This window comes from Colletotrichum aenigma (assembly GCF_013390185.1).
Source record: "Colletotrichum aenigma strain Cg56 chromosome Unknown KSG_Cg56_contig02, whole genome shotgun sequence".
NCBI classification, from domain to species: domain Eukaryota; kingdom Fungi; phylum Ascomycota; class Sordariomycetes; order Glomerellales; family Glomerellaceae; genus Colletotrichum; species Colletotrichum aenigma.
Window position 1 is genome coordinate 1,990,113 of NW_023500908.1, and position 26,829 is coordinate 2,016,941.

Here is a 26,829-nt window from a genome sequence, read left to right on the forward strand (position 1 = left end):
TCGCCAAGGATCTTCCGCCCCTCTAATTGTCGAATCAGGGCTAGCGAATCCCACAAAAAAGAGGATAATCTGCACAAGTCGCCTGACCCCTGCCCAATTTACTCCGAAAGATGCACAAATCGCAGTGCAACGTCATTCGACCGGATCGTTTGAGAGTGCGAAAGTCCGTCTCGACAAAAAAACGGACGAGAAAAGGTCACATCAACACAGTCAAGAAAGATTGAGCAAAGCAGTCTCAAAAGGGAAAATACACAAGCAGAATAGGAACCAGCGTTCATGGCATCCGAAAGCCCAGTCTCGCGACAAAACAGCGACGCGACACCCGGAAAGGGCCCGCACGTCTTGGCCTGCGTTTTCTGCCATCAGCGCAAGATCAAGTGCGACCGAAAGTCCCCCTGCGCCAACTGCATCAAGGTTTGTCAGCGGGCAGTCCTGCCGATGGAGCCGGATCCAGTGTGCTGATGCGAGATGGTGTTTCCCCCTCTTAGGCCGACCAGCCGTGCATCCCCTCCACGCGGGCGCCTGCGGGAGCGGGTAGGAGACGCGTAGTTAAGGACTTGCTGGAGAGACTCAATCAGTGCGAGTCGCTCCTGAGCCAGGTCGCGCCGCGCGATGTGGAAGGACGCCCATTCACGAGCGAGACGCCCCCGGCGTTCCGCGATGTAATGGCGTCGGCGACAGCGGCGGATAGCCCGTCGATGATGTCGTACGTGAGCTACGAGGAAGCTCGCAAACAGCCGGACCAGAGACCGACGGGCAAGATTGTTGTTGATGAGGGACGTCGCACGTTCATGGACAGCCCCCTACGCTCTAATGTCGTGGATCATGTGAGTTCTCAATTGCGAAGTGTTGGGTCGCGCAAGTCTCATGTAGTCACAGTTGCAATTCTCTAAGCTTAGTCTCAATGATCAAGCCGATGAGAGTACCGGCGCCTCAAACACCCCCTCAGTAGCGAACACTACTGAGGATGGAAGCTTGGACAGCCGTGAGTCCATGGACTTTGATATCCTGGCCCTCGGCGCGGTAGAGATGCTTCGCCTATGGCAGGTCTTTTTGGAACGGGTGAATCCGATGACTAAAGTCATTCACGTTCCCAGTTTAGAGCCGCTCGTGTTCGAAGCTGCAACAGATCACGGCAATGTCGCCCCTGATTTCGAGGCCCTGCTCTGCTCAATTAACGTCCTAGCAATCATGGCTTTATCTGAGGCCGAATCTGAACAGATTCTAAATGTCCCGAAGAACGCAGCTCTAAGGAAGGCCAGCCTCGCCTTGAAAAAAGCAGTATCGAAAGTCGACTTTCTCCGTAAATACAACCTTACCATATTGCAATGTCTAGTGTTATACTTGGTAAGTGTTCCGAGAACGAGAGAAGCATCCTTCCCTCTAACGTCACACTAGGTATCGCTCCAGGGACAGTTCGATCGCCACGCGTCATGGATCCTGACAGGGATGCTCGTCAGGATAGCCCAGAGAATGGGACTTCATCGTGATGGCGAGCTGATCGGCCTTACACCGTTTGAGACCGAGATGCGCAGACGGATATGGTGGCAAATCATCATGCTCGAAACAAAATACGCCGTTCTCGCAGGATTCTGCGATACGCTACTGCCGCCAAATTGGGACACGAAGCTCCCGAGTAATCTTAACGACGCGGACCTGCTGCCTGGTTCCTTAGAGCCTTTAAGGTCCCGAGAAGGCGCTACTGAAATGGCATTCTGCCTAATGCTGTACGAATCGCGGCATTTCTTCTGCGAGAACCCGGTCCCGGAATTTGAGTCAGTCGTCTTGGGCCAGGGAGATCTCAATGCGGATAGGTCAAAGGCCATCGAGGGACCACAATCCCTGGACAAGTACCGTGTGATAGTGGACCAGCTTGAAGAACGACTCATCGTGGCAGAGAAACGATATTGTAACCCGACCATTGGAGGAATCCACGTCTTGGCCTGCAAGCTTCGGCCTCTCGTGGCCCAGCGGATGCGCGATATGATAGCCCACGCTCGAGAACCCTGGAAGGAGGACGCGGACAGTCTAGCTGGCCAGCAATCATTATTCAGGCTCTGGGTCATCCACTTCGAGAGTGACCTAAACTGGTACGATACAATCGACGACCGGTTCCGGTGGTACCCCAAACTTCACCTCCAAGCAGACGCATTTTCTGTCATGATCGAGTTGTTGCAGTGGCAGCCGGTGGGAACTTTGGTCGATAGGGCATGGAAGGCTATCGACAGAGTCTACTTTTACCACCCGGAGCTTTATGATCTCAGCAAGCGGGAGAACGTGCAGCGAGCGGAGAATTTGCTGGCTGGATGGCAAAGACGCGAGCTGGCGTTCCGCAACGTTGGCCAGAGCATCGAGACACCAGTTGTGATAGAGAGACTTCGGGGCAGTGGCAATTTCCCAGCAAGCAAGGCGGAATCCTTTCCGGAGTCGTTTCCAACCGCCACAGCAGACTCCACCTTGTTTCCCGGGCTTCATACCTCTGGGTTTGAGGGGTTCGAGGGGAACGTCCTCCTCAACACGGACGCGGCCTCTTTCTTTTGGGATGGTGCAGGGGGACATCACGCGCATTAGACATATCCTTTGGAGTTTGCGGTGTACTAAATTCACTTTTGAAGCTTACTAGTCTCATGTAGAAGAAAGCGCAACTCTCCCAGTCTCTGCTCATGAAAATTGTCTTTTCTTCCGTGATTCGGGAATCTCTATCAACGCGCGACCGGCTTCAGGTACACGTTGAGAGGGACTCGGTCCCAAAGTCCATAAGCTTTTTGCCGCTTGATCCAATCCCCATTGCCTGGGGCTAAAGCCATATCAAAGTCAAAGATAACCCTGGCCAGAACCATTCTCATTTCGGAATATGCCAGACTACACAAACTTTAGCAATAGCACTACGTTGGAGGTTACAGAGGGACACTTACTTGCGGCCAATACAGTTGCGAGGTCCCACGCTAAACGCCTGCAGAGAGTCAAGACGGTTCACATTTGTCTTCCCACTCTCCAAAAAGCGCTCAGGATCAAACTTCCATGGATCTGGCCAGTTATCGGGGCTGTGGTTTGAGGACCACTGTTGGATCTCAACAAGTGTCTGACTATCGTTAGCCGTCTATGATTTTGATTCGGGTTTGGATTTCTTACGCCCTCAGGGATGTGTTGTCCACCAATTCGACACCCGCCCTCTGGTGCCTCTCGGATGATCCCAGAGGTCACTGGTGGATAGAGCCTGAGAGACTCGTTCAGTACCGCTAACATGTACGACAGATTGCTGACTGAGCCAATGTTGATCTCGCTTGAGTCTTTGAAGGCAGATCGGACTTCCTTCTTGAGCTTCTCGTATACTTCTGGATGAGTGAGTAGAAGATACGTGGTTCCGGACAGGGTCGTCGCGGTTGTCTCTGAACCTGCTAGGACGAGAATGAGTGCGTTTGCAGAGAGCTGGTCGAAAGACAGATTCTTTGAATGAGTGGTCGATTAGCTTCAGTCTCATATCAGGAGGGCACCCAGTAAGTTTAAATGACACTTACCCACTCCTTTCGTCTCTTCAGAAGTCCCTCGAACAGATCATTTCGATCGTCAGTCATGCTCATTCTGTTCTCCATCATCTCGTCCGTGTTCTCCCTCACTTGGCTCATAGCCTTCATTCCACCCATCTTGAACAAGGCTTGCACAACGAAGTTCAAGCCAATATACTTGATAGAAGTCATGACTGAGCCGAAGCGGATCGCTCCGAAAATGAAGGCCACCCATGGGTGATAGTCAGCGCGTTCGAGACATTGGAATGACTGCCCAAAGATAAGGTCGCCCGCAACGTCGAAGGTTGTCCAATTATACCAGCCCGCCATGTTTTGAGGGCTTGTACCATCATCGGCGAACTCTTTCAGCCTGTCAGAGAGCTTGTCAATGTACTTGATAATCATGCCCTCCTGCTCTCTCATGGAGGCGTCCGAGAAGCCGTGAGCCAGTGCTCGTCGCAGTCGCTGGTGCTCCTCTCGATCGGCATTGATAATGCTCTTGGGTAGCTCTTCCACAGTCTCTGAAAAGATTTTGGATTTGTTCATCTCAGTTGATCCTTTGCTGCTAGGCTGGAAACCGTAAATCTCTTTCCACGCATCTGGCTGCGTGAAGGACAGGTGGTTCGGGCTGATCCGAACGACGGGCCCGTACCGGTCATGCAGCTTTTGAGTGAGGAAAGCCTGTTTTCCGATCGCATTTTGGAACGCCCAGGGCAAAGAACTAGCACGTTGCAATAAAGGCCCAGGATAGTCGCGAAGGGGGTGGAAGAAGACGTTATATCCTACCTGAAGCAGTTGCCAAAGGACAGCCTGTCAACAGCTGGTTAGAGAGCTCTCCATCAGTCTCTCAATATCACTCGATTGCGTCACTTACTGTGACGAGAATGATTTTCAAGATCGGTACGTAGTGCTCTGCGAGCGCGCCCGTGAGATCGGCTGCTTTCAACATCGTGAGTATCTGTGAGCAATGTGTAGCGACCCCGCCTGAATGACGATGAAGGTGAAAACTCTCGAGAAATTATATAGCGAACGCGTGTTCGCCCAAGTCTCCCAACAAACACACCTCTGCCTCCCGGAACTGCACCTAATTCGTCTGTAGATGGGATGGGCTGCTCAATGCACAGGGAGTATAGGCTCCTGGGATGGGCGTTTCGGTGTATTCAGTCACTCCGGACCAATCCTGTCCGTAGATTTACTAACATTCATGCATGCAGGAACCATTTTCAAACGCGGGACGAGCTCGGATGGTAGATCCCGTGGCATTTCTCCGCACGTACGTCGCACCCTTCCAGCAAGTGCCGTCGTTACGAGCCACGCAGCGTGGCTGCAATTTACGCAGGGCAGCAGCTAGGTTATCCTTGACGGTTCAAAGCGAACACGGGGTTGTGGGACCTGAGTCGCTAGCATGTTGTATGACGATTGATGAGCCATATGCGATTTTTGCGATGATAGTTTGATTTTGACGATGATGTTGTGTACAACACCATCAAAGTCGCAGTGAGATCATGACCTTCACCGACGCTAATCAAATGAGATTGCTAGAGTTATTGATATGAAGACTCCTAGACGGGACATCCTCTTGGGAAGCGGCAACGCATTCGATCCAGTGGCGAATTAAGCGGCTTGCGCCTGTCAATGGAGCGGTGAGCGATGTTTTGAGCACTTCCCAGGGATTTCTTCCACATTACAAGACGCAGGTGTCATCGTTTGACAGGTTACTGGGTTCATGGGATTCGGACGCGTCATACCTTGTGTAACCGGCTGGCAGCAAACAAAAGGCACTTGGAACGTTACTTGCAAATCTTTCGCCCGTGATAGGTTGCATCCGCCGTTATTAGAGTGCATTCACTCGCTTCCAATTGAGAAGTGTTTGTTGATTCAGATGTGCATGAGATAGAGACGTATCAATAGAGAGGCATATGATTGGACCATGGCTGGTTCGTGTAACCTCATCGATCATGATCGCTGAGTAAGTGTAATGAAACACGATCGGTGAACAGCATTGGCTGTTTCGCACTATGAACACCGCATGGTGAGTATGCAGAGTCTGCGGATGAAGAAAAAAGCCAAGCATAATTATGTTGAAGGATTGAAGAAGGCGAAACTGTCCACCAGCTACCTCAGAACCTTTGCAAAGAAGAGAGTGATACCTGAGACCAGCCAGGCTGTCTCTATCCCAATACTACAGGACCCAATAGCGGACAGTCCCGATCAACGCGTGGGAGATCAGACGATGGTGTGCTTTCAGCGGAGAAAAGCTGTAGGCAGTATAGCACTCAAGAGTCTGATCATGAGAGGCAACTCTTCAACTATGGTCAGTGACATTGACACAATTGAATCGCCTATTCACAATGATTGGGCAGGGCATGTTTATGGGGCTCAAGAGGTCGCTTCGATGAGACGGCAAACAACTCAGTTTGAAACTTTGGGTTGATTGGTGCTCTCATTAAGCCTGGTCTGAACAGGAGCGACAATGGGTTTGTCGGTTACTGTACATACAACCTCTTCGTCGAAAATGCGAGTCTCCATAAATATTCGAAGCTTGTTTAGACCCGAGTACGCGGACATTAAGTGCGATGGATGAGGTCATTGGGTGACATTCCGGTACGCGACGGTCCAGCGGCACGCCATCCGGCGGGTTTTCCGGGGGTGAATGCGGGGTTTTGATCCATTCTCCGACCATTTCACCTTCAACCCCGCTCGCCAACCATGTGCTGCCGTCGAAGTTTTGCCGGCCTGGCGGTGGAATTGGCGGAATATCTTCCTGTCTCGTTCTCGGTTTCGTATGTACTTAGAAAGATAACCGACAAGCGGTATTTTGAGCGGCTTATCCAGCGTCTCATTGGAGCGACTCAATGGACCATGGTAAGATAAGTAACGTATTTAAATAACAGATAATGCAGAGATAGCTAGGTTTTGGAAAGACAATTGATAAGTAGGATTGAAAACATAGATTCCACGGCCTACGTTTCCAATCTCAACTCAATGCGATTCTCCAGCCTCGCAGGGCTGTTCGTGGTCATGCTGGCGACTCACGGCCGGGCAGAGGTCAACCAGACCTTCCACAATCCAATCTTGCCAGGTTGGAATTCGGATCCCAGTTGCACATTCGTCAAAGAGCTGGATAATACCTTTTTCTGTACGACGTCGTCTTTCTTGGCCTTCCCTGGTGTGCCCGTCTACGCAAGCAAAGACTTGGTCAACTGGAAGCATGCGAGCAACGCTTTGACGAAGGCGGATCAGCTGCCGGAACTGTACAGAAACTCGGGCCAGTCAGAGGGCATCTGGGCGTCAACCATTAGATATCATGAGGGAACCTTCTACCTGATCACATCATACGTCTCGTGGTTTGAAGGCTGGGGACCGAAGATTCTCTTGTTCACGACCAAGGACCCGTACGACGACTCCGCTTGGACTGGTCCTCTTCACATCCAGAATCCGGCAAACGACATCGATCCAGACATCTTTTGGGATTCTGGCAAGGTATATATGTCCGTTGCCGCGGGCATCTACATTAGTGAGATTGATCTCACGACAGGCTCTGCGACGGAACCACTCAAGGTCTGGAATGGAACTGGAGACCGTAATCCGGAAGGACCTCATTTGTACAGCAAAGATGGCTACTATTACCTCTTGATCGGAGAGGGCGGTACAGAGACAAATCACTCCGTCACTATTGCTCGCGGAAAGGAGATCGGAGGGCCTTATGAAGGTTTTGGAGGTAACCCGATCCTCACTGCCAAAAACACAAACGAGTATTTCCAGACGGTTGGACATGCCGACCTATTCCAGGATGCGTCTGGAAATTGGTGGGGGGTTGCTCTTGCGACTAGATCTGGACCGGAATGGGAGATCTATCCTATGGGTCGAGAGACAATCCTTTTCGCCGTCACTTGGGACGAGGGCGAGTGGCCAGTCTTGGACAGGGTGCGAGGCACAATGACTGGACCACTACCCCCAACAAACAGGAATATCCCAGGGGATGGACATTGGGCAGACGAGCCCGATGTTGTCGACTTCGCACCCGGCTCAGATATCCCCAGGCACTTCGTCTTCTGGCGCCCTCCCAAAGAGTCCCTGTTTGCCATTTCTCCCGATGGACATCCGAATACACTTGAAATATCGCCTTCGCCCGTCAATCTCTCGGGGACACCAGACTTCAATCCTCAAGAGGATGGCCTCGGCTTCATCGCACGCAAACAGAGTGCCACGTTGTTCAACTACACCGTCGATGTTGACTTTAAGCCGGAGGTCGAAGAGGAAGAGGCAGGCGTCACGGTGTTCCTGACCCAGGTTCAGCACATTGATCTTGGAATCGTCAATTTGCCAGGTTGCTCCAACACAACTTTAGTTCCGCACTTTAGATTCCGTGTGGAAGCATCTGGAAAGCCGAACATCTCCGTGCCAGAGGAGGTAGTTCTCCCAGTTCCAAAAGCCTGGCGGTCTGATCCGGTGCGTCTATTCGCATCGGCTGTTAGCGACTCTGAATACGTTTTCGGAGCTGCTCCAATCTCTAAGCCGGAAGATTACGTTCAAATCGGATCTGCAAGCGGTTTGATCGTCTCTGGAGGTAGCGGTCCATTCACTGGTGAGTACAGTTGCTTTTGGTTCTGACTTTTACAGTCGGTATACTTATCGTTTTTACTACAGGCACAATCGTCGGAGCATATGCAACGAACAATGGTGGAAAGGGCAAAACACCGGCGTACATCAGTCGATGGAGATACACCCAAGTTGCGCAGAAGATAGACAATGACGAGGTTGTACCAGTCAACTGAGTCTAGTAAGCCAAATCAAGTCAGTCAATAGACCAGCAGTTGCATAGGCTAGCCTACTATTTCTAGTTCTACACAGCAGCGCCTTAGATGTGCTCTTATTAGATAGGCTAAGGTACTGTTGTGGCTAGCTCTCATATTGAGCTTTGGTTACTACTAGGAGTTGTTCTGTTATTGATAGTAGCCATCTTGCGACAGCAACATGTCACGCACGGTTAGTCTTGATTATAAAAAGAGTTGTGCTATTTGGGTGATAGTGGATCAAACTAGATTGGTCGGAGCCGACACTGGACCGAAAGCTGCCGCTCGGCCCCACTAATTCGGCGCTGCCAAATCACCATCACGTCATGATTGGTGTCACGTCATACACCATCCAGAACCAACTCCTCTTCATTGCATGTTGACGGAACTCTTCATAGACATCACCGGATCTCAACATATACACAGTCTGAACAGAACATCAGTAAACATGCCGAGCGTTGACACGTCAATCTACCCGAACGCCACAGGTGCAGCCGCCCAACTCGTCGCCAAGCATTCAGACGAACATGCACTGAAACTCTACGCTGGCTGGTTCTGCCCATTTGTGCAGCGCACGTGGATTGTGCTGCATGAGAAGCAAATTCCATACCAGTACATCGAGATCAACCCTTACAAGAAAGACCCAGAATTCCTCAGATTGAACCCGCGAGGGCTCGTTCCGACTCTGGCTGTCCCGGTTGACGTGAAAGGCAACGAGCAGAAGCCTCTGTACGATAGCACGGTTCTCTGCGAGTACCTAGAAGAGGCATATGTGGGAAACAGCTACGGACCGCATCTTCTCCCGGAGATGCCTTACGAACGGGCGAGATGCCGATTGTGGATCGATCACATCAACTCGCGCATTGTGCCGGCCTTCTACAAGTTCATCCAGCATACTCCTGAAAAGGAATTCACCATCGATGAGGCCCGCAACGAGTTCCTGGGTCATCTCAAAACTTTCGCCAAGGAGCTTGACCCTGAAGGCCCTTGGTTTCTGGGGAAGACGTTTGGTCTCGTCGACATTATGCTGGCACCGTGGGCGATGCGTTTGTTTCTCTTCGACCACTATAAGCCCGGAGGCCTTGGATTGCCACAAGAAGGGCAGGGTGGCGAGGATGATGCGGTTTGGAAGCGCTGGGGCCAATGGTATGATGCTGTTGAAGGGAAACAAACCATCAAAGACACTCTGAGCGACAGAGATGCCTACATTGACGTGTACAAGAGGTATGCAGAGGACAAGACAAATTCAGAAGTAGGACAGGCAACCAGAGGTGGTAAGAGAATGCCTTAGACAATCACCTCAGAGGCATGGCTTATCAACTCGAAACCCCTGTCAGTCGCGGTTGTCGGAACGGACCATGTTCGTACACACTGAATCATGCATCGAACTATAGTCTCTATGACTGCCCGGTCTAAGTGATATTCGTGACTAAACAACAACAGAGCAATCCCTTCCTTTACTGAATTCGTCACGGAAGGATCGAGATAAGCCTTTGACCCTGCTGCTGCGCCGCTTGCATTATCTCAGATCCGAGTCAACTGACAACGGAAGATACTTCCAGATACTCGTCGGTCTCGTCTCCCGGTCGTGCCCAGCACCAACGGAGGCGCTACCGCCCACACCCAAACGCCAACCTACCCCACACTCCAGACCATCGGATTTAGGGGCCGATTGGTTTTGGGGGTCTAGATCTCAGCTCAGCGTTTGGCATCATGCTGCATGCACCCCTATCTTGTGATACGAAGACCCAAGACAGATGGGCTATCTTACCCCGCGTTAAAGAGCGGGGTATCGATAAGCTGGCAGCCCAACTACCGCCCTGGTCAAGGCTGGAGTTTCCTGGATCAGTCAGCATACGCATTGGGTACCGGCGGACGTGTAAGAGAAAGGGGGGTCAGTGATCATGTGTTCGTAATGGATGAGGAGTTCCGAATCGGATGGCTTGGTTGTCAGGTTGTTATGATACACTTAATGATAAAGAAGGCGCACTTTCTTTGAGCCAAGGAGTTGCAAGTCTAGTCAGTATACCCAAATTATCAGCGAGAGTTTGTCTTTGAGATGTCTTCCCGCGCACCACTTATCAACACATGGACTCGTTCCAACCGCCACGCCTCTATTGCCTTCTCAAGGAGACCAGTCTTGACCCCTATGAGGGTAAGGCATGCCTCTGCCACTTCTCTAGTTGCTGAGAAGACGCTCTCTCCAAGCAAGCCCGCCACACTATCAGCCCTCCCAACACCAGTCCTTTTGAGATCACTGCTGGTCTCTGCGATATCCTCCAAGCCATACCTCCTCGGCCCCTCTCTATCAGTTCTTTCCTTCCTCACAAGACCAAACAGAAGCCTCCTGTTTGATGTCGACCGAAACCCCGCACTACACTCTGTCCTGAAGACGCTTTTCTACAGACAATTCTGTGCAGGAGAGTCACCAGCGGAGACAAAGGACACTATGCGGCATCTGAGATTTATGGGCTTCCGTGGCACAATTCTCACATATGCGAAAGAGACTGTTTTTGATCACAAGACCGGCACAGAGCATGGCCTCGGTATCGATGCGGAAAAGGACACAAAGTCAGGGAACTGCTCCAACATTGAAGTATGGAGGAAAGGAGCGTTGGAGACGGTGGACTTGCTTGGCGAGGGTGATCAGCTGGCGTTAAAGTGAGTTCCTACCACCTTCTGGATTTTACTATCTCGAAACAGCCCGCTAACATTGCGAAAACAGACTTACTGGCGGTGGACCAAGAGTGACTGCCGCGTTTGCAGCAGACGAGCTGCCTCCTCAGCAAATGATGAATGCTCTTGACGAGGTTTCTATCCGCTGCAAGGAGAGGGGTATCCGTCTCCTGCTCGACGCCGAATCTCAAAAGTTCCAGTGGGGCATCTTCAGAGCTGGTCTCGAACTGATGCGCAAGTACAACCGCGACGGCTACGCAACCATCTACCAGACCTACCAAGCATACCTGAAGAGCACCCCTGCGACCCTCGCCAAGCATCTCGAGCTTGCCAACAACGAAGGCTTCACTCTTGGCTTGAAGCTCGTCAGAGGCGCCTACATCGGCTCGGATGAGCGGTCCCTGATTCACGATACGAAGCAGGACACAGACGACGCCTACAACATGATTGCCCAGGGAGCCCTTAGGCGGCAGATTGGGGAGTATGGCGCACCGGGAGGCAAGCCGTTCCCGTCCCTGAACCTGTTCCTCGCCAGCCACAACAAGCACAGCGTCGTCACGGCCCACAAGCTGCACCAACAAAGAATGAAGGATGGTCTCCCGACGGTGCCGGTCGGTTTCGCGCAGCTCCAGGGCATGTCGGATGAAGTCAGCTTTGCGTTGCTGCAGCTGAAGGACGGCCAGGACCCGTCGCCGCAGGTGTGGAAGTGCTCAACGTGGGGGACCATGGGAGAGTGCGTGGCGTATCTTTTGCGGAGAGCGGTGGAGAACAGGGATGCGGTTTCGAGGACGGTGGACGAGTATGCCGCGCTCAAGGCGGAGCTGGGCAGACGGTTGCGATCTAGATCCTTCCGGTCTCGGCCTGTTGGCTAGAGATAAAAGATATATCCCTCTTTTTTCGTTAATCGGAGATTTTTGACAGATCAAGTGGATCACTGTTGCCTTGTGACTATCTTTGGAATGCTATCTTTGAATTGTGTAGCACGACCGGGAGTGCTCCCGTTGCTTCTCCACTTCCCCCACAACCTTGAGCCGGGAGGCTCCCGAGTGTGTTGCCTCTGATGAGGGGAAGTTAGGGTGGCTTGTGATAGTCGTGAATGACAAAACTCAAATCTCGATCTATTGGCGAGGATTTGAAGTTTGACCCTTGCCTTTCGTTATCATTGTGACTCTAGTCAAACTACTGGCTGAACTGTCATCAATCACGAATTTGGCACAGCAACAGCTGACAACATGGCGGACTTGAAAGACGTTACTCTTTGCATTTTGGGCTGCGGTAAGACAATGTTTCCAATATGAAGTAATTTATCAATCACTGATGTATGCGCGTTAGGAAATCTGGGAATTCCAATCCTCAAAGCGCTGTTTGATGCCTCAAACAGCGAGGATTACACGCTCCCCATCACCAAGTTCATTGCTTGTGTTCGAAGTGAGCAATCAGAGAGTTCTCTGAAGGGCAGATTTCCCGATGCGGGAGACAAACTCAAGGTCACGAGGGGTGACAATATTGCCGCCTTGAAAGCATCTCAAGTCGTCATTCTTGGTGTAGACCCCGGCGACGTGGAGTCTGTTCTTTCCCAGCCGGGCACAGCGGATGCATTGAAAGACAAGCTCCTAATCAGTGTTGCTGCTGGATGGACGAGAGGGAAGCTGGAGTCGACTCTGTACGGAAGCGAGACAACGGCCGATAACACCGAGGGTCGAGCCTGGGTTGTGCGAACCCTCCCCAACATTGCCGCCATGGTCTCTCAGTCTCTCACCGCAATCGAGATCTCGGACCTTCCGGTCCCAGCCCCCTACATGGAGCTCACGGAGGCCATTTTCGAAAAGATTGGAAAGGCGGTGAAGATAGCTCGTAAGTTGATGAACGCTACGACGGCTGTTGGAGGGTCAACGCCCGCTTTCTGGGGCGTCATTTGTGACGCGATGATTGATGCTGCGGTTGCGGTGGGTGTGCCTAGAAACCTGGCTTCTACCATGATCTTTCAATCCATGCTTGGAAGCGCAACTTTGATGCAGAATGGCCTTCATCCGTCTTTGCTTAGAGACCAGGGCACTTCACCTGAAGGATGTACGATTGGAGGTCTGATGGTTTTGGAGGAGGGGGCGGTTAGAGGTCACATCGGCAAGGCCCTGAGAGAGGCTGTCACCATAGCTCGATTGATGGAGACTACACCTCATCTCAACGACACGAGGCGTTCATAGAAATATAGAATTGATGCTAAATTGCAACATCTTTAGATTTTCACTTTTGATCATTTCCTGGGCAACGCATACTCGAGAGATGTCACCTTCTAGCCCAAACAACAATGGCATCGCCTCCCTACCGACATCTCATCAACCTGATTTGATCCCTCAACCTCGTGTAGCCAAGAGATACATATTCTATTGTACCATTGAACCTATCCAATTATGAAAAAAGGACCTAAACTCTAAGTTGGCGACGCAGCCAATACTGAATGCAGGAATGATCCTGATGCACCGCATGACTATCGTCGACGGCACATGCTCCTTCGTTTTCGCAACCCGGTTGGAGAATGGCATCTTCCCCTGCCTCTCATAGTAATCCAACGCAATCAAGTGTATTGGAGACGCCACCAGCTGAGACATCACCGGCACGGTCAGCTGCGTGATAGTCGCCTTGGCATGTGGAGAAGCCGTCACGCTGTCCGGGATACCAGCCGATACCCACGTCGGGAGCGTAAACGATCCAAAGATGGTCACGGCATCTCTCACCAAGAACGTCGCCGTCGCGGCCCTCGGGAGCACTCGAGGCGTCGTCGACACAGCCGTCGCTCTGGAAGCAGCGGCGGACCCGAAGAGCTCAGCGAAGCGGAGGTCCTTCCACACGCCGAGGGGTACGTTGACGAGGAACGTGGACGCGAAGGTCGCCGTGCTCACGGCTGCGGCTCCGTCGTACCTCTCCGCCAGCGTCGTGGCGGCGTTTGCTGTGACGTACGTCGCTGCGTACAGGGTCCAGACTATGCCCAGCGGCTTGCCCAGGAAGAAGACCCGTGGGTGGCGGAGGGCGGACGATAGCTGCGAGCGGAGACCTCGGATGAGGGGCCGTCCGGTCGAGGTTCTCTCCACCACCGCCCTTGCTTTTTGTTAGTCAAAGATTTCAGGGTCCGTGATCTGTGTGTCTTACCGATCTAGTATCGTGACGGCCGGGGAGATCAGAATTGCGGAGAAGGCCCCGGCTGTGAGGTCCCCTGGCAACTGACCCAGGAGAGGGCAAGGGTCGTGTGCCGCGCCCTTCTTGGCCTCTGTGTGTGTCATTGGTCGAGATTCTGACGTTCGCAGGTCAAATATGCTTCCGGCGGTTCATCTCACAGGACGTGGGCAATGTGCTACTTATCTGCGAACACCTCTACGGATCCGCATTTCATGATATCGATACTCTAGGTCTACCAAGCAACATCAACCAACAAGACCATTCAACTTAAGACGAACTCTACAGTTAGTGCACTCGTGTGACTATGAATTATACAGCTGGAAGACATTCCACATAGTTACTCAAGCTCATTCGCAAGCTTTTTACAGATCAAGAGCGCAAGTATGAATGGTCGTGAGGACGAAGTTGGTACATCGGCGGCTGGGCAAGCGGTCCCTCCTCTGAGGGCCGGTCTCATGAGGCCGGCTCACGATACGATGGCTATCATCGGCCTGTGATCGGTCGTCACAAGACGCCGGAGCTGATTCAAGATCCCAGCCCCCGGAGTTTGCGGGGAAATGTAACACACGCGCCGCACGGCGGGGAAGCTGCATGTAAAGATATCGGCTGGGTGCCCGTCGAGCACCCCGCTCGGAGATCCGCCCCGTCCGATCTCGGCATCACGCACGGAATGACATCGATCTTAGACGTGATTGGTCAATGGCACTCGTCGACAGTCGGGAGCATGGCCGGCATTATTGCTATCAAATAGAGCTCTCAGACGGCGAAAGTATGGGAGGTGTTATATCTTCAGTATCCCAATCAGCTTCAGAGGAACGGCTTGTCGTACTTGCGAATCATCCTTAGTCCGGTATCACAAACCTTTTCGCCCCCTCACCGCGAACCTCATACATTTTTGTATCATATACCCGACAATGCAAGTCGCCAGCGTCATCGCAAGGCCCGCGCGGTCTATGAGGGGTGCCCTCCGTCCTTTCGCAGTTCCCGTCGGCCTGCAACAAACAAGAACTAAGGCTACCGTGCCATTCAGACTACCAGACCCCAGAAATGAGCCTAACGTAAGTTTCCCACTCGCCCAAGCCAACCAGGTGCCAGAGCAAATAGCTAATAATCGACGCAGCCTGAGTACAGGAAAGGCTCGCCTGAGCGCGCCAAGTTGGAGGAGGCCCTGAACAAGCTCAAGTCTGAACTCCCCGCACGCAGCGACCTTTTCTACAATGGCCAGGTTCACTCCGCCTCCAAGTCTTTCGACACCGTTATGCCCCACGCCCACGGAAAGAAGTTCTCCAACTTCCCTCTCGCGTCCAAGGAGCAGGTTGCTGCCGCTATCGACTCCGCGCTGGAGGCTAAGAAGAGCTGGGAGAACACACCTTTCGTCGACAGGGCGGCGATCTTCCTGAAGGCCGCCGAGCTGGTCGTCACCAAGTACAGATATGAGCTTATTGCTGCTACTATGCTCGGCCAGGGCAAGAACATGTGGCAGGGAGAGATCGACGCGGCTGCGGAGTTGGCCGACTTCTTCAGACTTAACTGCAACTTTGCTGCCGAGATCCTCGAGAAGCAGCCTGAGCGTGGATCTGACGGCATGTGGAGGTAAGCGACTACGCACGCATGAACCTTTTTCTGACTGCCATAACTAACTCATAATTAGTCGTCTGGAGTGGCGCCCTCTCGAGGGATTCGTCTACGCCGTTTCCCCCTTTAACTTCACCGCTATCGGTGGCAACCTGATTTCCGGCCCCGCGCTCCTGGGTAACGTTGTGCTCTGGAAGCCTTCGCCCAGCAACATCTACGCCAGCCAACTTGTCTACAACATCCTCCTCGAGGCCGGCCTCCCTCCCAATGTTATCCAGTTCGTCCCCGGTGACGCCGAGGAGGTCACCGATGTCGTCTTCAAGCACCGCGAATTCGCCGGCCTGAACTTTGTCGGCTCCTCTGACGTCTTCCGCTCTCTGTACGCCAAGATCGGCGAGGGCATCGGCAACAAGACCTACCGCGACTTCCCCAAGATCGTCGGCGAGACCAGCGGAAAGAACTTCCACCTCATCCACCCCTCCGCCGACATCGACAGCGCCGCCCTCCACACCCTCCGCGGCGCCTTCGAGTACCAGGGCCAGAAGTGCTCTGCCACATCCCGCGTCTACATCCCCCAGTCCCGCGCCGACGAGTTCCTGTCCAAGTTGACCGAGAACGTCAAGAAGATCACCATCGGCAGCCCCGACGGCAACCTCAACGCCTTCATGGGCCCCGTCATCCACGACCGCTCCTTCGAGAAGATCAAGCGCATCATCGACGAGAGCAACAAGGACCCCTCTCTGAAGCTGCTCGTTGGCGGCACCTACGACGGCTCCAACGGATACTACGTCAACCCGACCGTCTACCTCGCGGACTCCCCCGAGCACCGTCTCTTCAACGAGGAGATCTTCGGCCCCGTCCTGGCCGTCAACATCTACCCCGACGCCGAGTGGTCCTCCACTCTGAAGAAGGTTGACCAGGGTGGCGGCGGCTTCGCCCTCACCGGCGCCGTGTTCGCCAAGGACCGCACCGCCATCCGCGAGGCAGAGGACACCCTGCGCTACTCTGCCGGCAACTTCTACATCAGTAAGTCCAAAATCCCCATGCTTGATTGCCTCTCTCCAGGTATCAACTCGTTCTTTCTCCAGACTGCAAGACCACCGCCGCCCTCATCGGCCAACAGTCCTTCGGCGGTGCCCGTAGCTCCGGAACCAACGACAAGGCCGGCAGCGCTGACGTCATGAGACGCTTCACGAGCCCGAGATTGATCAAGGAGGAGTTCTTCCCCCTGGCCGACTTCGAGTACCCCAGCAACAAATAAAAATCGCGCACGGGTGGTTGAAAAAAATGGCGTGACGGGGCCTGGCGGCATATGCATTCGGGATAGGCGAAATATGTAATTTAGAGAGTTATTCAGTAGTCCAATGACATTGATGATTACCGACCCATCACAAGCATCACCCTCGAGTCTCGTAATGCTCCATTCTTCAAGTTTCAACTGGGCTGTTGGCTTGCCTAGTCGGGCGCTGTGTAGGGCAGGGTAAACACGCTGTAGTCAGTCGAATTGTCATTGGCAGCACGTTTATGCCGGAGAGTCATGTAAACTACGGATGAAAATAGCCCGCGATTATGCGTTAGTCAAGCCTTATTGGGCGACAGGGACCACACCAACAGATGCAGTCTTCGTTTGCTGAAGAATTCCCTCGGGAATGTTCGTCTCTATTTCCTCGTAATTGCTGTCTTCTGCGAAGGACCACGCGGACCGAACTCTGCCATCGCCTGCCTCCGGACTCAACAATACGTATCGTGATCCCATATCCAGGCAAACACCTGGTCATCATGTCTGGGGTCTGGGGAAGAGGGCCTACCTTGGACGATGAGAACACGGGTGAGGGTCCCGATGCCGACACTCCAGCCCCACATCGGCCCGTTCAGCCAATGACGATGATTTCAAGAAATCGGAAGTGCTTCCGACTGTGTTCATGACGATTGTGCAGATATGCGGTTCAGCACCCGTCTCGAGCAACCGGTTCGATAAGCGTGGTCTCGACCGCCACATGGGAGACCAGCCGACATGGTCAGCGTCGTAAGATCACGTTGGCCCGTCACTCGGTCCCCCGCATTGTCCGGGAATAGCTTCACCGCAACACTGCAACCATGGGTCCGAAGCCGGTCCATTTCCCGAACGGAACCGGCGGTGGACTGAACGGCTTAGACGGCCGCTGGACGTTACATACATCATAAGGAGCAAATTTCACTCGTAGCAAAGATTCCCTTGGAGTCTAGTACATCAGCTTCAACACGCGTCTCTCAGAACTATCACCATGGGTATTAGCAAGTCCGATCCTATCATCATCGTCGGCGCCGGCGCCTTCGGCCTGTCAACGGCCTATCATCTCACCCTGGCGGGATACACGGACATTTCTGTTTACGACAAGCACGAGACAATACCCCCGCAAGACTCTGCCGCCAATGACATCAACAAGATTCTGAGGGCGGAATATGAGGACCCGTTTTACACCGATCTTACCCTCGTAAGTTGCATCCTCCGAAATGAGCTGATACACTAAAATGCTTACTCTCGGGCAATAGGAAGCTATCAAGGCCTGGAAGACGCCACTTTTCGCGCCGCACTTCCACCAGGTCGGCTTTCTTCACTGTGTCTCGGGTAAGGCCCCTGACAGGGCCATTGAGACGCTCAAGAGATTCCAAAAGGCCGCGGAAATCAACCCGGTCTTGGCTAAGCATGTAATCCCAATCGAAGGTGGCAAGGACATTGAAGAGAACGTCTGGCAGTACAAGGCCGGGCACTGTTCCGGGTGGAAGGGCTATCTCAACACGTTTGATGGTTACGTCCATTCCGGGAACGCCCTGATCGCCCTGTACAAGGCGACGCAGGTACGAGGCGTCAAGTACTTCCTCGGCCAGCACGGCGGCGTGAGGGAGATTGTTTACCAGAACACCCCGGGAGGCAGGAAAGCCACCGGTATCAGGACGCAGCAGGGCCGCCACGTACCGGCGAAGCTCGTTATCGTCGCAGTCGGAGCTGCTGCCGCGCGGCTGGTGCCAGAGTGCGGCAAGCAGGTGGTCGCCAAGTCGTGGTCCGTCGCACACGTCCATCTCACCGAGGACGAGACATCCGCCCTGCGAGGCATCCCCGTCACCTATGCCCGCGACTACGGCTTCTACTTCGAGCCAGACCCGAAGACCAACCTCCTCAAGCTGTGCCCCATGGGCGGTGGGTACGTGAACACGGATCCCAAGACCGGTGTCTCGCTGCCGCCTTCGCATGCCGAGAGCGCCTTCATGCCCCTGCACGACCAGGAGAAGGTGCGGCAGCTGCTCCGAGAGACGCTGCCAGAGCTTGCCGACAGGCCTCTGGTGAAGCAGTCGCTCTGCTGGTTTGCCGACACCAATGACTCAGACTTCATCATCGACTACGTCCCCAAGTCGAGCTCGTCGGTGGTTTTGATGTCTGGTGATTCCGGGCACGCCGCCAAGCTCATCCCCCTGATCGGAGACTGGGTGAAGAACCTGCTCGAGGCCGCGGACGGGAAGCAACCCGTTGACAAATGGCGCTGGAAGGACGTCGGCGGTGATGACGGCAAGTGGGGAGACACTGTCAGCTGGCGTCTCGGAAACACCATGGAGTTTGCAGAGCTGCAGAACCCCAAGGCCTCCAAGTTATAGAAGATATGTAGTTAATAATAGCATTGTGTACTTTGATACTTCCAACCTGTCAAGCTGAGAATGAGGTGTGATCACCCGTCTGCTGGTGAAGCTGCATATGTACCCGAGCCTCGGGGTCGCCGAGGAGCCGAAACGAGTCGTGGCGTCCGAGGCCCACAGAGGTTGAGCAATCAGGAGGCAGCTGAGAGACAGAAATGGAAGGTCTCGATGGGGTTGGGAGACTTTGAGGTGATCCCGTACGTTACGCAAAGTCCTATCCTGCAGACATCATGCATATTGTGTTCTTCATGTGGGAGAGAAAAGTCAAATCGCTGTTGTTTTACCAGGCTACCAAATGCTATGCTCGACAATTGTTTGTGACATCCATTCTGTATCCTCGTGCTCTATCGAATTCGCCATATCCAGCAATTGAGTCATGGTCAGGCCGCTATCAAAAGTCATTTCCTCCAGATTCCCCGGCAGCGACGAGGTATAGCTCTCATTCTGGGACAAATCCGTAGCCAACGAGGAAATCACTGTATCATGAGGGCTCGTGTCGTCGGCTATTTGCTGCTGCTGCTGCTGCTGTTGACATGGCGCCTCATTCGCCGCATCCGGATCGTCTGTTGCTGGCTGTGGGTTTGTTTGTATCAACTGTTGCAGCATGATTTCGAGCTGTTGCAGCTCTGCTTTTTGGAAGTTTGCAACCGCATTCCCAGCGGCGATCATTTCATCAAAAACAGCGTACGCCTTTTCAAGCGAGGGAACCACGCCTTCGAAGGCCTGCGGGTCGATTGCGGGTCCCAGCAATATACTTCCCGTAGAGACGAAGATCGCCTCCAAATCAAATGGAAGGAATGTTTCTGGGGGTCCGTGTCAGATTGTAATACAGAAATACTCGACTGTGACACGACTTACCCAAAAGTCCCTGCGACTGTAGGCAGTCCAGAATCGCAATCATTTGTTGGGAAGAGTCCATGCACATTTGTATCAAATTTCGCACCGTCTGAGATGACCCCAAAAGCTCGGTGCATTTACTCTCGGATTCGAATCGGATCTTCAAGAAGCAAAATAGCAACGGTCTTGTGGCAAGGACGATGCACTGAAAAAGAGGGTTGATTAGCTTACGTTATGACCAGCAAACGACTTTGAGAGCGACTTACCTGATGATGTAGTAGGTGTAAATGGGCCGATGTCCTGGAGATGCAGCTTGTATCCCGCTCGAGCGGGAGCGCAAAGGACTGTTGGAGATCGTTGGCGACATGGGCCATACTTTCCAGTACGGTTTTGGTCCCCAGCATGAACTTGTCGTTGAGTCTACCGTCTCGACCGTACACTTCTGTTGAGTAATTTGGTTAGTCTGAGTCCTGGTAATTATCGAGTTGGCAGCTTACTTCTGTTAATACTGCCGATGACCTCGGACAGTTTTATCCTCATCCGCAAGGCCGCAGTCCTTTGCGAGGAACCAGAATATGTTGGCAGTTGGCACTGCACGTAATCATCGTGGATTGAAGGCGGAAGGCCAAAGAGGGACGTCATCTCTCGATCTAGAATATGTGCTGTGTACCAGATCCTTCGACACCTCTCGACGTATGCCTCTCCCAGCACTTGCGTCGGCATGTCTGTGTGCATACCCTCACCCAAGGCCATGCGTATGGCTTGGCCGATGAAGTTGTGGGAGGCATGCCGAAAGTCGACGCATTGCATGTACAGTGCAAGTGAGCAGAGAATCTCTGTAGAGAGGGCAGCTTGCTTCAGCAAAACGCTAAGGTCTGGAAGAAGCTGCACAGCTTTAATGAAGTAGTCGTGGCCTGGAGGCTTCCGACTCCTGTTGGCCTTCGTCGTGAATGCCTTTCCAAAGGCGAGTATCAAAAGGAAATGGATGAACCAAATGTCCGTAGGGTCAGCCCTTGGATTTGGGTCTGAGTAAAAATTGTAGAGGGATTTCATAAAGGACTCTTCGTCGAAGAGGTGGAACATCTGGCTGCAGTGAAACTTCACTGCGTTGACCAGGTAGATGGCATAGTCCTGCGTTGGGAGGGCCGGCATCTCGGGGCCCTCCCCAATGCGGTAGCCATCCCAATCGAGGGTGTAGGCCGCGGCATCGAAGATGAGAGCGCTCGTGGGTAGAGGTGTTTTGTTGATGTATTGGTGCGTGATGCTGAGGACGCGACGTGTGAAGGACCAGTTGGATGATGTTCCCAAGTAGACTGCATGGCTGTCAGTGACCTGTAAAGTAGATGTGCTTTGGGAATAACTCACATATCCTTCCTGTCGGCGCTGTCATAAACTCCGACTGCCCAGTAGACAATGGGTTGATGAGCGTCGAGGCCACCGGGTCCATGGGCGGCTTGGGGCGGGCGTCCTGCTGCTTCTCAGTGCCTCTCGAAGGTTGGGTTGAGTCTGGACCTTCCGCCCCTGCCATGCTTACATCGCTCTCAGACCCTGCAAGGGAGTTAGTTTGCTCATTTCGGATGAGAAGCCAGAGATAACAGACCACTCTCGACTTTGTCGGCAGCCTGGCCGCCTTCGATCGAGTCCCGCGCCGGCTCATTGGTGCTCTTGCTGCGTTCCCATCGTTCGATCCGCTGCTGTAAGTCTATGATATAACTGGAGCGGCCGTGTAAGTGGGTGTTTAATTCTCCAGCGGACGGTGAGATGAGATTTACCCTCTGGTGACCACTATCCTCTGGTCGCGCTCATCGAATGTGCAGGACTGTTTGCGCTTGCCGCATGCATCGCATGGCTGCGACCCCGAACACTTGATCTTTTGCCTCCGACATCTTACACACCTGTCCAAGAGAGGGTCAGCGGAGCGGCCCAGAAAGTCGGCCGGTAGACGCGCCGAAGAACGCCGAACTCACGCGTTTGAAGATCTTTTCGTAACCTTGTTGCGTCCAGTCCCGGGTTCCATTGCGCCGTTCCAATAACACAAGACAGAAAAACCTGTTCCCAAAGAAAGAAAATTCAATCAAACCGAGATATTGATACAGTCTTTGGACACGCGACGGTGGTGCGAGCCTCAAAGGGTGACGTGACGACTATCGTGGAACCAGAAACGCGGGGTAGCGATTCCGTGGTGGAGAACTAATTTTTTTTCCTTCTGCTGGGCGCTGACTAGGGGGCTTATCTGCACTAAGTTCCGCATGCTATCTAGTCTCTTAGACTGCGTCGGTGATAAAGCACGATGTGCACTATGTATGTGTTAGCTGTCCGGCCGTTATGCCCGATAACGGACGCAGCTAAGAGGTATCAGTTGCCTGCAAGATACCCCTTTGAAGATAACAGTCAACGTTCCTCTTGTCGACGAGCACGACGATGCATCCGGAGGGCCGGTCGTATGTCGGTTTTCGGGGGCTAAATACACGCACCCATGTTGTCAGAGTGCAGAAGTAGCGATAGGTATCTCTCCGACGGTGGAAACAACAAGAGTCTCTGCCAATGAAGCGAAACAACTGACAGACGCCTCGGCCGGTCGACTGCGGAGGAAGAGAACGAACGGCTTCGTTCTCCGTGCTCCGTGTTGGCATCTGCCATGTACATGACAAGTCAGTCTACCACACTCAAACTAGCGTAGTGTCTTATTAGAGCCGCCGCGGCTCATCCGATATCAGTAGCGAGCCATTACAACCCTCCCAGCACTGCGTTAGTAGAAGGCTAAGAAAGGCCAATCGCGTCTTCCCTTATAGAAGTATCTGTTTATCATATCTAGAGACAGCCCACGCCACTCGCGCAGGCTTTCCTCTGGAAGAAAAAAGGCCGCGGACATGTGCTCCTGCACAACAATGCGCGGCGGCCTCTGCATTAGAGTCCGTATTTTTCGCCGACTAATCTGGCGACACTGGTGGCACACGCTCTGGTCGCTTGGACTGGGTAAGGTGGCAGCGAATTCTTCTTTGTACGTAACAGTTTCTCCACGACCACGCCGTCATCTCAACTGTCTCTGCGCTCCCCATGGGGAAGCGGAAAATAAGCGTCACCACTGCATTCAAGTTCACACGTTCCCACCCGTCTCCAGACACGCGGGAAGCATCCGACAGTGACATCAGTGAGTCTGGCGCTTGGGCTAACTGTTGTCATCGTGGTGGTCACGCGGCGGCTCTCCAGACTCATGCGCCGCCGTTGATGCTGTTCGCGGTGGCGCAGAAACGGCGGGCCAGGTTTTGTTTCGTCGGAGGAGGTCGGAAGCGCTTCCGTTGGTACGGGCAGAAGACCGGATCCTCACCCGATGGTGTTTTACTTCGAGACACCCCAGGGAGGGTCCCGCAACAACAGGGATTCGTGCAGAGCGAGACCCTGAGATACACCAATGTCAGACGAGTCATGGAGCCGCCGATCTCCGCTTTCGACGCACTACGCCTGGAAGACCGGCTAACCGACCGCCTCATAATTCTTTCGTGGTGAGAAAACGGGTAAAGCCGACCCGCAAAAGGCTGCCGGTTCGACCAGGGCAGAGAGGCCAAATAACCCTCTGCTATCTGCGCGTTTTAACGGTTGCCTTCTTTCCGTACGCGTTATTGCCGATGGGAGGGATGCAAACTCAGCGCGCGCTGTATCCGTGTTTGCCCACGGAAGACCTCGCTGACCAGGAAGTTTTCGTAATCTGGTCCCGGCTGATCCGTGGACCGTGGGAGTTCCTTGTCATCCGTCAAGGGGTTGAGCTGAAGGGGGCTATCAGATGAATGTCGCCTCAAGTGCCTCCTGTATGTATGTATTCGTACCTCCAGTAAGAGTTGTGTGTGCGTCGGAACGGGTCCCGACTGCATATTTTATCAAAATTATCGAAGCTTTTGACAATTGCCGGACAAAGGCCGAATTGCACCACTGCGCGCGACCCTGAAAAGGAAGTGCCATTGCGAGTCATTTCTCCCTAGCATCCTTGAACATCGTCCCGCTGTGACGTATCTCCCAGTCGATGAAGTCCGGGGAAAATATGGGGTTTCTCTCAGAAATAGGTGCGTAATTTACCTCATGCAGTGGGTTATGTCCTATCTGACCTATCTGGTCTTTTCCTCTTGTTGGAGGAACCTGTCTGTCTGATAGAAGCGTGAACCTTGCGTCGCTACCTTGGCACACCATGCCCCTGACGGCATTGGCCTTGAGCTGGGCGAAGCTGAAGAGAAGCGGCTCCAGCGCTAGACCAAATCTTGTTCAAAAGCGCGTCGTTCCCAACTCCAAAATCTCGAACGCTTGGATGCTTGAATTATCCATCTTCTCGCAGTTCGCCTCGAGTCGCTCAATCGTACTGGGCTTTCGATACCTTGTCTTGACAAACTCATTTTGGTCGCACTCTATCTATCTTTGTTGTCCTCCAAGGTTCACCTCAGCCTTCAATGTCTAACGACAATTCATTAAACCTCTTCACCTCCTAACCGCCAACATCGGATCTCTCCTTGAGATTTGAAAAAGACTTCGACAATCGCACCCTCGACGCTTCAAAGTGACTGCTTTTCAAAAGACTTGAAAGATATTCTCCTGCAGTGGCTTTGACGTTGTCCTTCGAATCGATCACATATCCACACTTCATCGACCGACAATAAAGACAAAAAATGGCTACCACCATGCATAAGAGCAAGGAAAGCCACCTCGACGAGTTGGGCCAGGTCTCAACCCAGTCCCAGGTCGGCGTCGTCTACGACGACCCGAACGCTAGCTACGATGCAGTTTTCGGTGAAATCGGTGAAGATGGTCCCAACTACCGCAATGTAAGAAAGATTCGGGAAAAGAGACGACGACCCCCGTACAGCGACTAATCTTCCGACCAACAGGTTGGGTGGCTTGGAACAGCCGCTCTCATGATGAAGACCCAGATCGGACTCGGTGTCTTGTCCATCCCGGGAACCTTCCACGTTTTGGGAATCGTGCCGGGCGTGATTGCGTTGTGCCTCGTGTCGGGCGTGACAACCTGGTCCGACTACATTGTCGGAGTCTTCAAGTTGAACCACCCCGATGTGTACAGCATTGACGATGTTGGTCGCAAGCTCTTTGGCCCCATCGGTCGTGAATTCTTTGCCGTGGTTTTCTGTCTCTGTAAGTCGCCGCGCACATGTGAAGCGTTAAAACGCTCAGTCCGCTAATATCCACGACAGACTGGATCTTCGTTGCCGGCTCTGGTATGCTTGGTGCCTCCATTGCGCTCAACTCGGTTTCAACCCACGGTGCCTGCACTGCAATCTTCGTTGCTGTGGCTGCATTTGTTGGTTTCTGCTTTGGTAGCATCCAAACGCTTGGCAAGATCACTTGGTTTGCTTGGATCGGTCTCGTCGCTATTCTCAGCTCAAGTGCGCACAACCCCTGATTTCGAAAACCTCAATGAGCAAGCAGCTAACAAGTAAAAAGTTCTGACTCTCACCATCGCCGTCGGTGTTCAGGACCGACCTGCGTCAGCCCCTCAGGGCGATGTCTGGGTCTCCGACTATGTCATCGTTGGCAAGCCGACCTTCGCTGAGGCGTCCTCCGCTCTCTCTACCCTCGTCTTCGCCTTCGCTGGTACCCCGGCCTTCTTCTCCATCGTCTCCGAGATGCGCGAGCCCCGCCACTACTCCCGATCTCTCTTCATCTGCCAGGGTGTCGTTACCGGAACTTACATCGCCATCGGAGTCATTGTCTACTACTTCTGCGGCTCCTACGTTGCTTCCCCGGCGCTTGGATCTGCCGGAACCACGATGAAGAAGGTCTGCTACGGCCTGGCTCTCCCTGGTCTCATTGTGACTACCACTCTCGTCATTCACGTAAGCTGCAATCCAATCTTTACTGTGCTCCATCACCAACTAACAATTCTCCAGCTCCCCGCCAAGTACGTCTTCATCCGCATGCTCCGCGGCACCAAGCACCTCACTGCCAACACCGCGAAGCACTGGATCACTTGGCTCGGCTGCACCTTCAGCGTCGCCGTCATCGCCTACATCATCGCCAGCTCCATCCCCGTCTTCGACGGCCTGGTCTCGCTCGTCGGCGCCCTCTTCGGCACCCTCCTCTCCTTCCAGCCCATGGGCTGCATGTGGCTCTACGACAACTGGAGCGCCGGCAAGCTCAACAAGAACCCGCGCTGGATCGCCATGGTGTGCTTCAGCGTCTTCGTCGTCGTCAGTGGTTCGTTCCTCATGATCGCCGGCGCCTACGGCTCCATCGTGGGCATCATGGCTACCTACAAGGAGTCTGGAGGCTCCAGCGCGTTTTCTTGCGCTGACAACTCCAACTCCGTGTCGCATTAGAAGGAGTTTTTGTGGTGGTGAAGTTAGATACCAATTTGCATTTATCAAAGTCAATCGTTACCAAAACAAACGAACCACAGCCTCGTGATCTGCTCGTGATGTGTTAAGGCGATACGAGTCAAGAATCGCTGTAAAGAGAGGCTGATGATCGTCTGTGGATAATACACCGAGTCAGCTTGAGGAGGTAGTCCGAATAATCCCGCTATGCATGTTTACGGTTGTTGCCAAGAGTCTCAAGTGTCCAAGACGGGTCCACCCGGCACGGCGTGAGCTGTTCAA

At 53.2% G+C, this 26,829-nt stretch overlaps 11 protein-coding genes across 11 annotated transcripts; 8 read left to right on the forward strand and 3 right to left on the reverse strand.

The window, feature by feature from the left end:
* Window positions 1–276: 276 nt before the first annotated feature.
* Window positions 277–2,571, forward strand: vrtR1-0 (Transcription factor vrtR1; the record flags this gene model as incomplete). The annotated part of the gene is made up of 4 exons (XM_037317829.1): window positions 277–414; window positions 489–827; window positions 880–1,347; window positions 1,399–2,571. The coding sequence occupies 4 exons, from the start codon at window positions 277–279 to the stop codon at window positions 2,569–2,571; spliced, it is 2,118 nt and encodes a 705-aa protein (XP_037182742.1).
* A 131-nt stretch (window positions 2,572–2,702) lies between these two features.
* On the reverse strand, window positions 2,703–4,455 carry PbP450-1-1 (Cytochrome P450 monooxygenase 1; the record flags this gene model as incomplete). Its single annotated transcript, XM_037317830.1, has 5 exons — window positions 2,703–2,862; window positions 2,916–3,082; window positions 3,133–3,447; window positions 3,519–4,316; window positions 4,381–4,455. 5 exons carry the CDS (start codon window positions 4,453–4,455, stop codon window positions 2,703–2,705), a joined length of 1,515 nt encoding a protein of 504 aa, XP_037182744.1.
* A 2,036-nt stretch (window positions 4,456–6,491) lies between these two features.
* Window positions 6,492–8,284, forward strand: CGCA056_v002573 (Non-reducing end alpha-L-arabinofuranosidase BoGH43A; the record flags this gene model as incomplete). Its single annotated transcript, XM_037317831.1, has 2 exons — window positions 6,492–8,094; window positions 8,157–8,284. The coding sequence occupies 2 exons, from the start codon at window positions 6,492–6,494 to the stop codon at window positions 8,282–8,284; spliced, it is 1,731 nt and encodes a 576-aa protein (XP_037182743.1).
* Window positions 8,285–8,750: 466 nt separating this feature from the next.
* On the forward strand, window positions 8,751–9,593 carry GSTO1 (Glutathione S-transferase omega-1; the record flags this gene model as incomplete). Its single annotated transcript, XM_037317832.1, has 1 exon — window positions 8,751–9,593. One exon carries the CDS (start codon window positions 8,751–8,753, stop codon window positions 9,591–9,593), a length of 843 nt encoding a protein of 280 aa, XP_037182478.1.
* Window positions 9,594–10,751: 1,158 nt separating this feature from the next.
* CGCA056_v002575 (putative proline dehydrogenase) lies at window positions 10,752–11,850 on the forward strand (the record flags this gene model as incomplete). The annotated part of the gene is made up of 2 exons (XM_037317833.1): window positions 10,752–10,963; window positions 11,028–11,850. The coding sequence occupies 2 exons, from the start codon at window positions 10,752–10,754 to the stop codon at window positions 11,848–11,850; spliced, it is 1,035 nt and encodes a 344-aa protein (XP_037182475.1).
* Window positions 11,851–12,210: 360 nt separating this feature from the next.
* On the forward strand, window positions 12,211–13,182 carry P5CR-1 (Pyrroline-5-carboxylate reductase; the record flags this gene model as incomplete). Its single annotated transcript, XM_037317834.1, has 2 exons — window positions 12,211–12,253; window positions 12,311–13,182. The coding sequence occupies 2 exons, from the start codon at window positions 12,211–12,213 to the stop codon at window positions 13,180–13,182; spliced, it is 915 nt and encodes a 304-aa protein (XP_037182746.1).
* A 180-nt stretch (window positions 13,183–13,362) lies between these two features.
* On the reverse strand, window positions 13,363–14,256 carry CGCA056_v002577 (uncharacterized protein; the record flags this gene model as incomplete). The annotated part of the gene is made up of 2 exons (XM_037317835.1): window positions 13,363–14,074; window positions 14,126–14,256. 2 exons carry the CDS (start codon window positions 14,254–14,256, stop codon window positions 13,363–13,365), a joined length of 843 nt encoding a protein of 280 aa, XP_037182745.1.
* An 810-nt stretch (window positions 14,257–15,066) lies between these two features.
* On the forward strand, window positions 15,067–16,988 carry CGCA056_v002578 (Delta-1-pyrroline-5-carboxylate dehydrogenase; the record flags this gene model as incomplete). Its single annotated transcript, XM_037317836.1, has 4 exons — window positions 15,067–15,210; window positions 15,273–15,745; window positions 15,804–16,753; window positions 16,816–16,988. The coding sequence occupies 4 exons, from the start codon at window positions 15,067–15,069 to the stop codon at window positions 16,986–16,988; spliced, it is 1,740 nt and encodes a 579-aa protein (XP_037182465.1).
* Window positions 16,989–17,991: 1,003 nt separating this feature from the next.
* fap2-1 (L-saccharopine oxidase) lies at window positions 17,992–19,357 on the forward strand (the record flags this gene model as incomplete). Its single annotated transcript, XM_037317837.1, has 2 exons — window positions 17,992–18,201; window positions 18,260–19,357. The coding sequence occupies 2 exons, from the start codon at window positions 17,992–17,994 to the stop codon at window positions 19,355–19,357; spliced, it is 1,308 nt and encodes a 435-aa protein (XP_037182464.1).
* A 327-nt stretch (window positions 19,358–19,684) lies between these two features.
* On the reverse strand, window positions 19,685–22,250 carry CGCA056_v002580 (putative transcriptional regulatory protein; the record flags this gene model as incomplete). Its single annotated transcript, XM_037317838.1, has 8 exons — window positions 19,685–20,199; window positions 20,255–20,438; window positions 20,500–20,675; window positions 20,731–21,546; window positions 21,599–21,781; window positions 21,834–21,946; window positions 22,006–22,128; window positions 22,201–22,250. 8 exons carry the CDS (start codon window positions 22,248–22,250, stop codon window positions 19,685–19,687), a joined length of 2,160 nt encoding a protein of 719 aa, XP_037184071.1.
* A 2,635-nt stretch (window positions 22,251–24,885) lies between these two features.
* mtr-8 (N amino acid transport system protein) lies at window positions 24,886–26,550 on the forward strand (the record flags this gene model as incomplete). Its single annotated transcript, XM_037317839.1, has 5 exons — window positions 24,886–25,041; window positions 25,105–25,366; window positions 25,426–25,617; window positions 25,676–26,067; window positions 26,122–26,550. 5 exons carry the CDS (start codon window positions 24,886–24,888, stop codon window positions 26,548–26,550), a joined length of 1,431 nt encoding a protein of 476 aa, XP_037184072.1.
* Window positions 26,551–26,829: the final 279 nt, after the last annotated feature.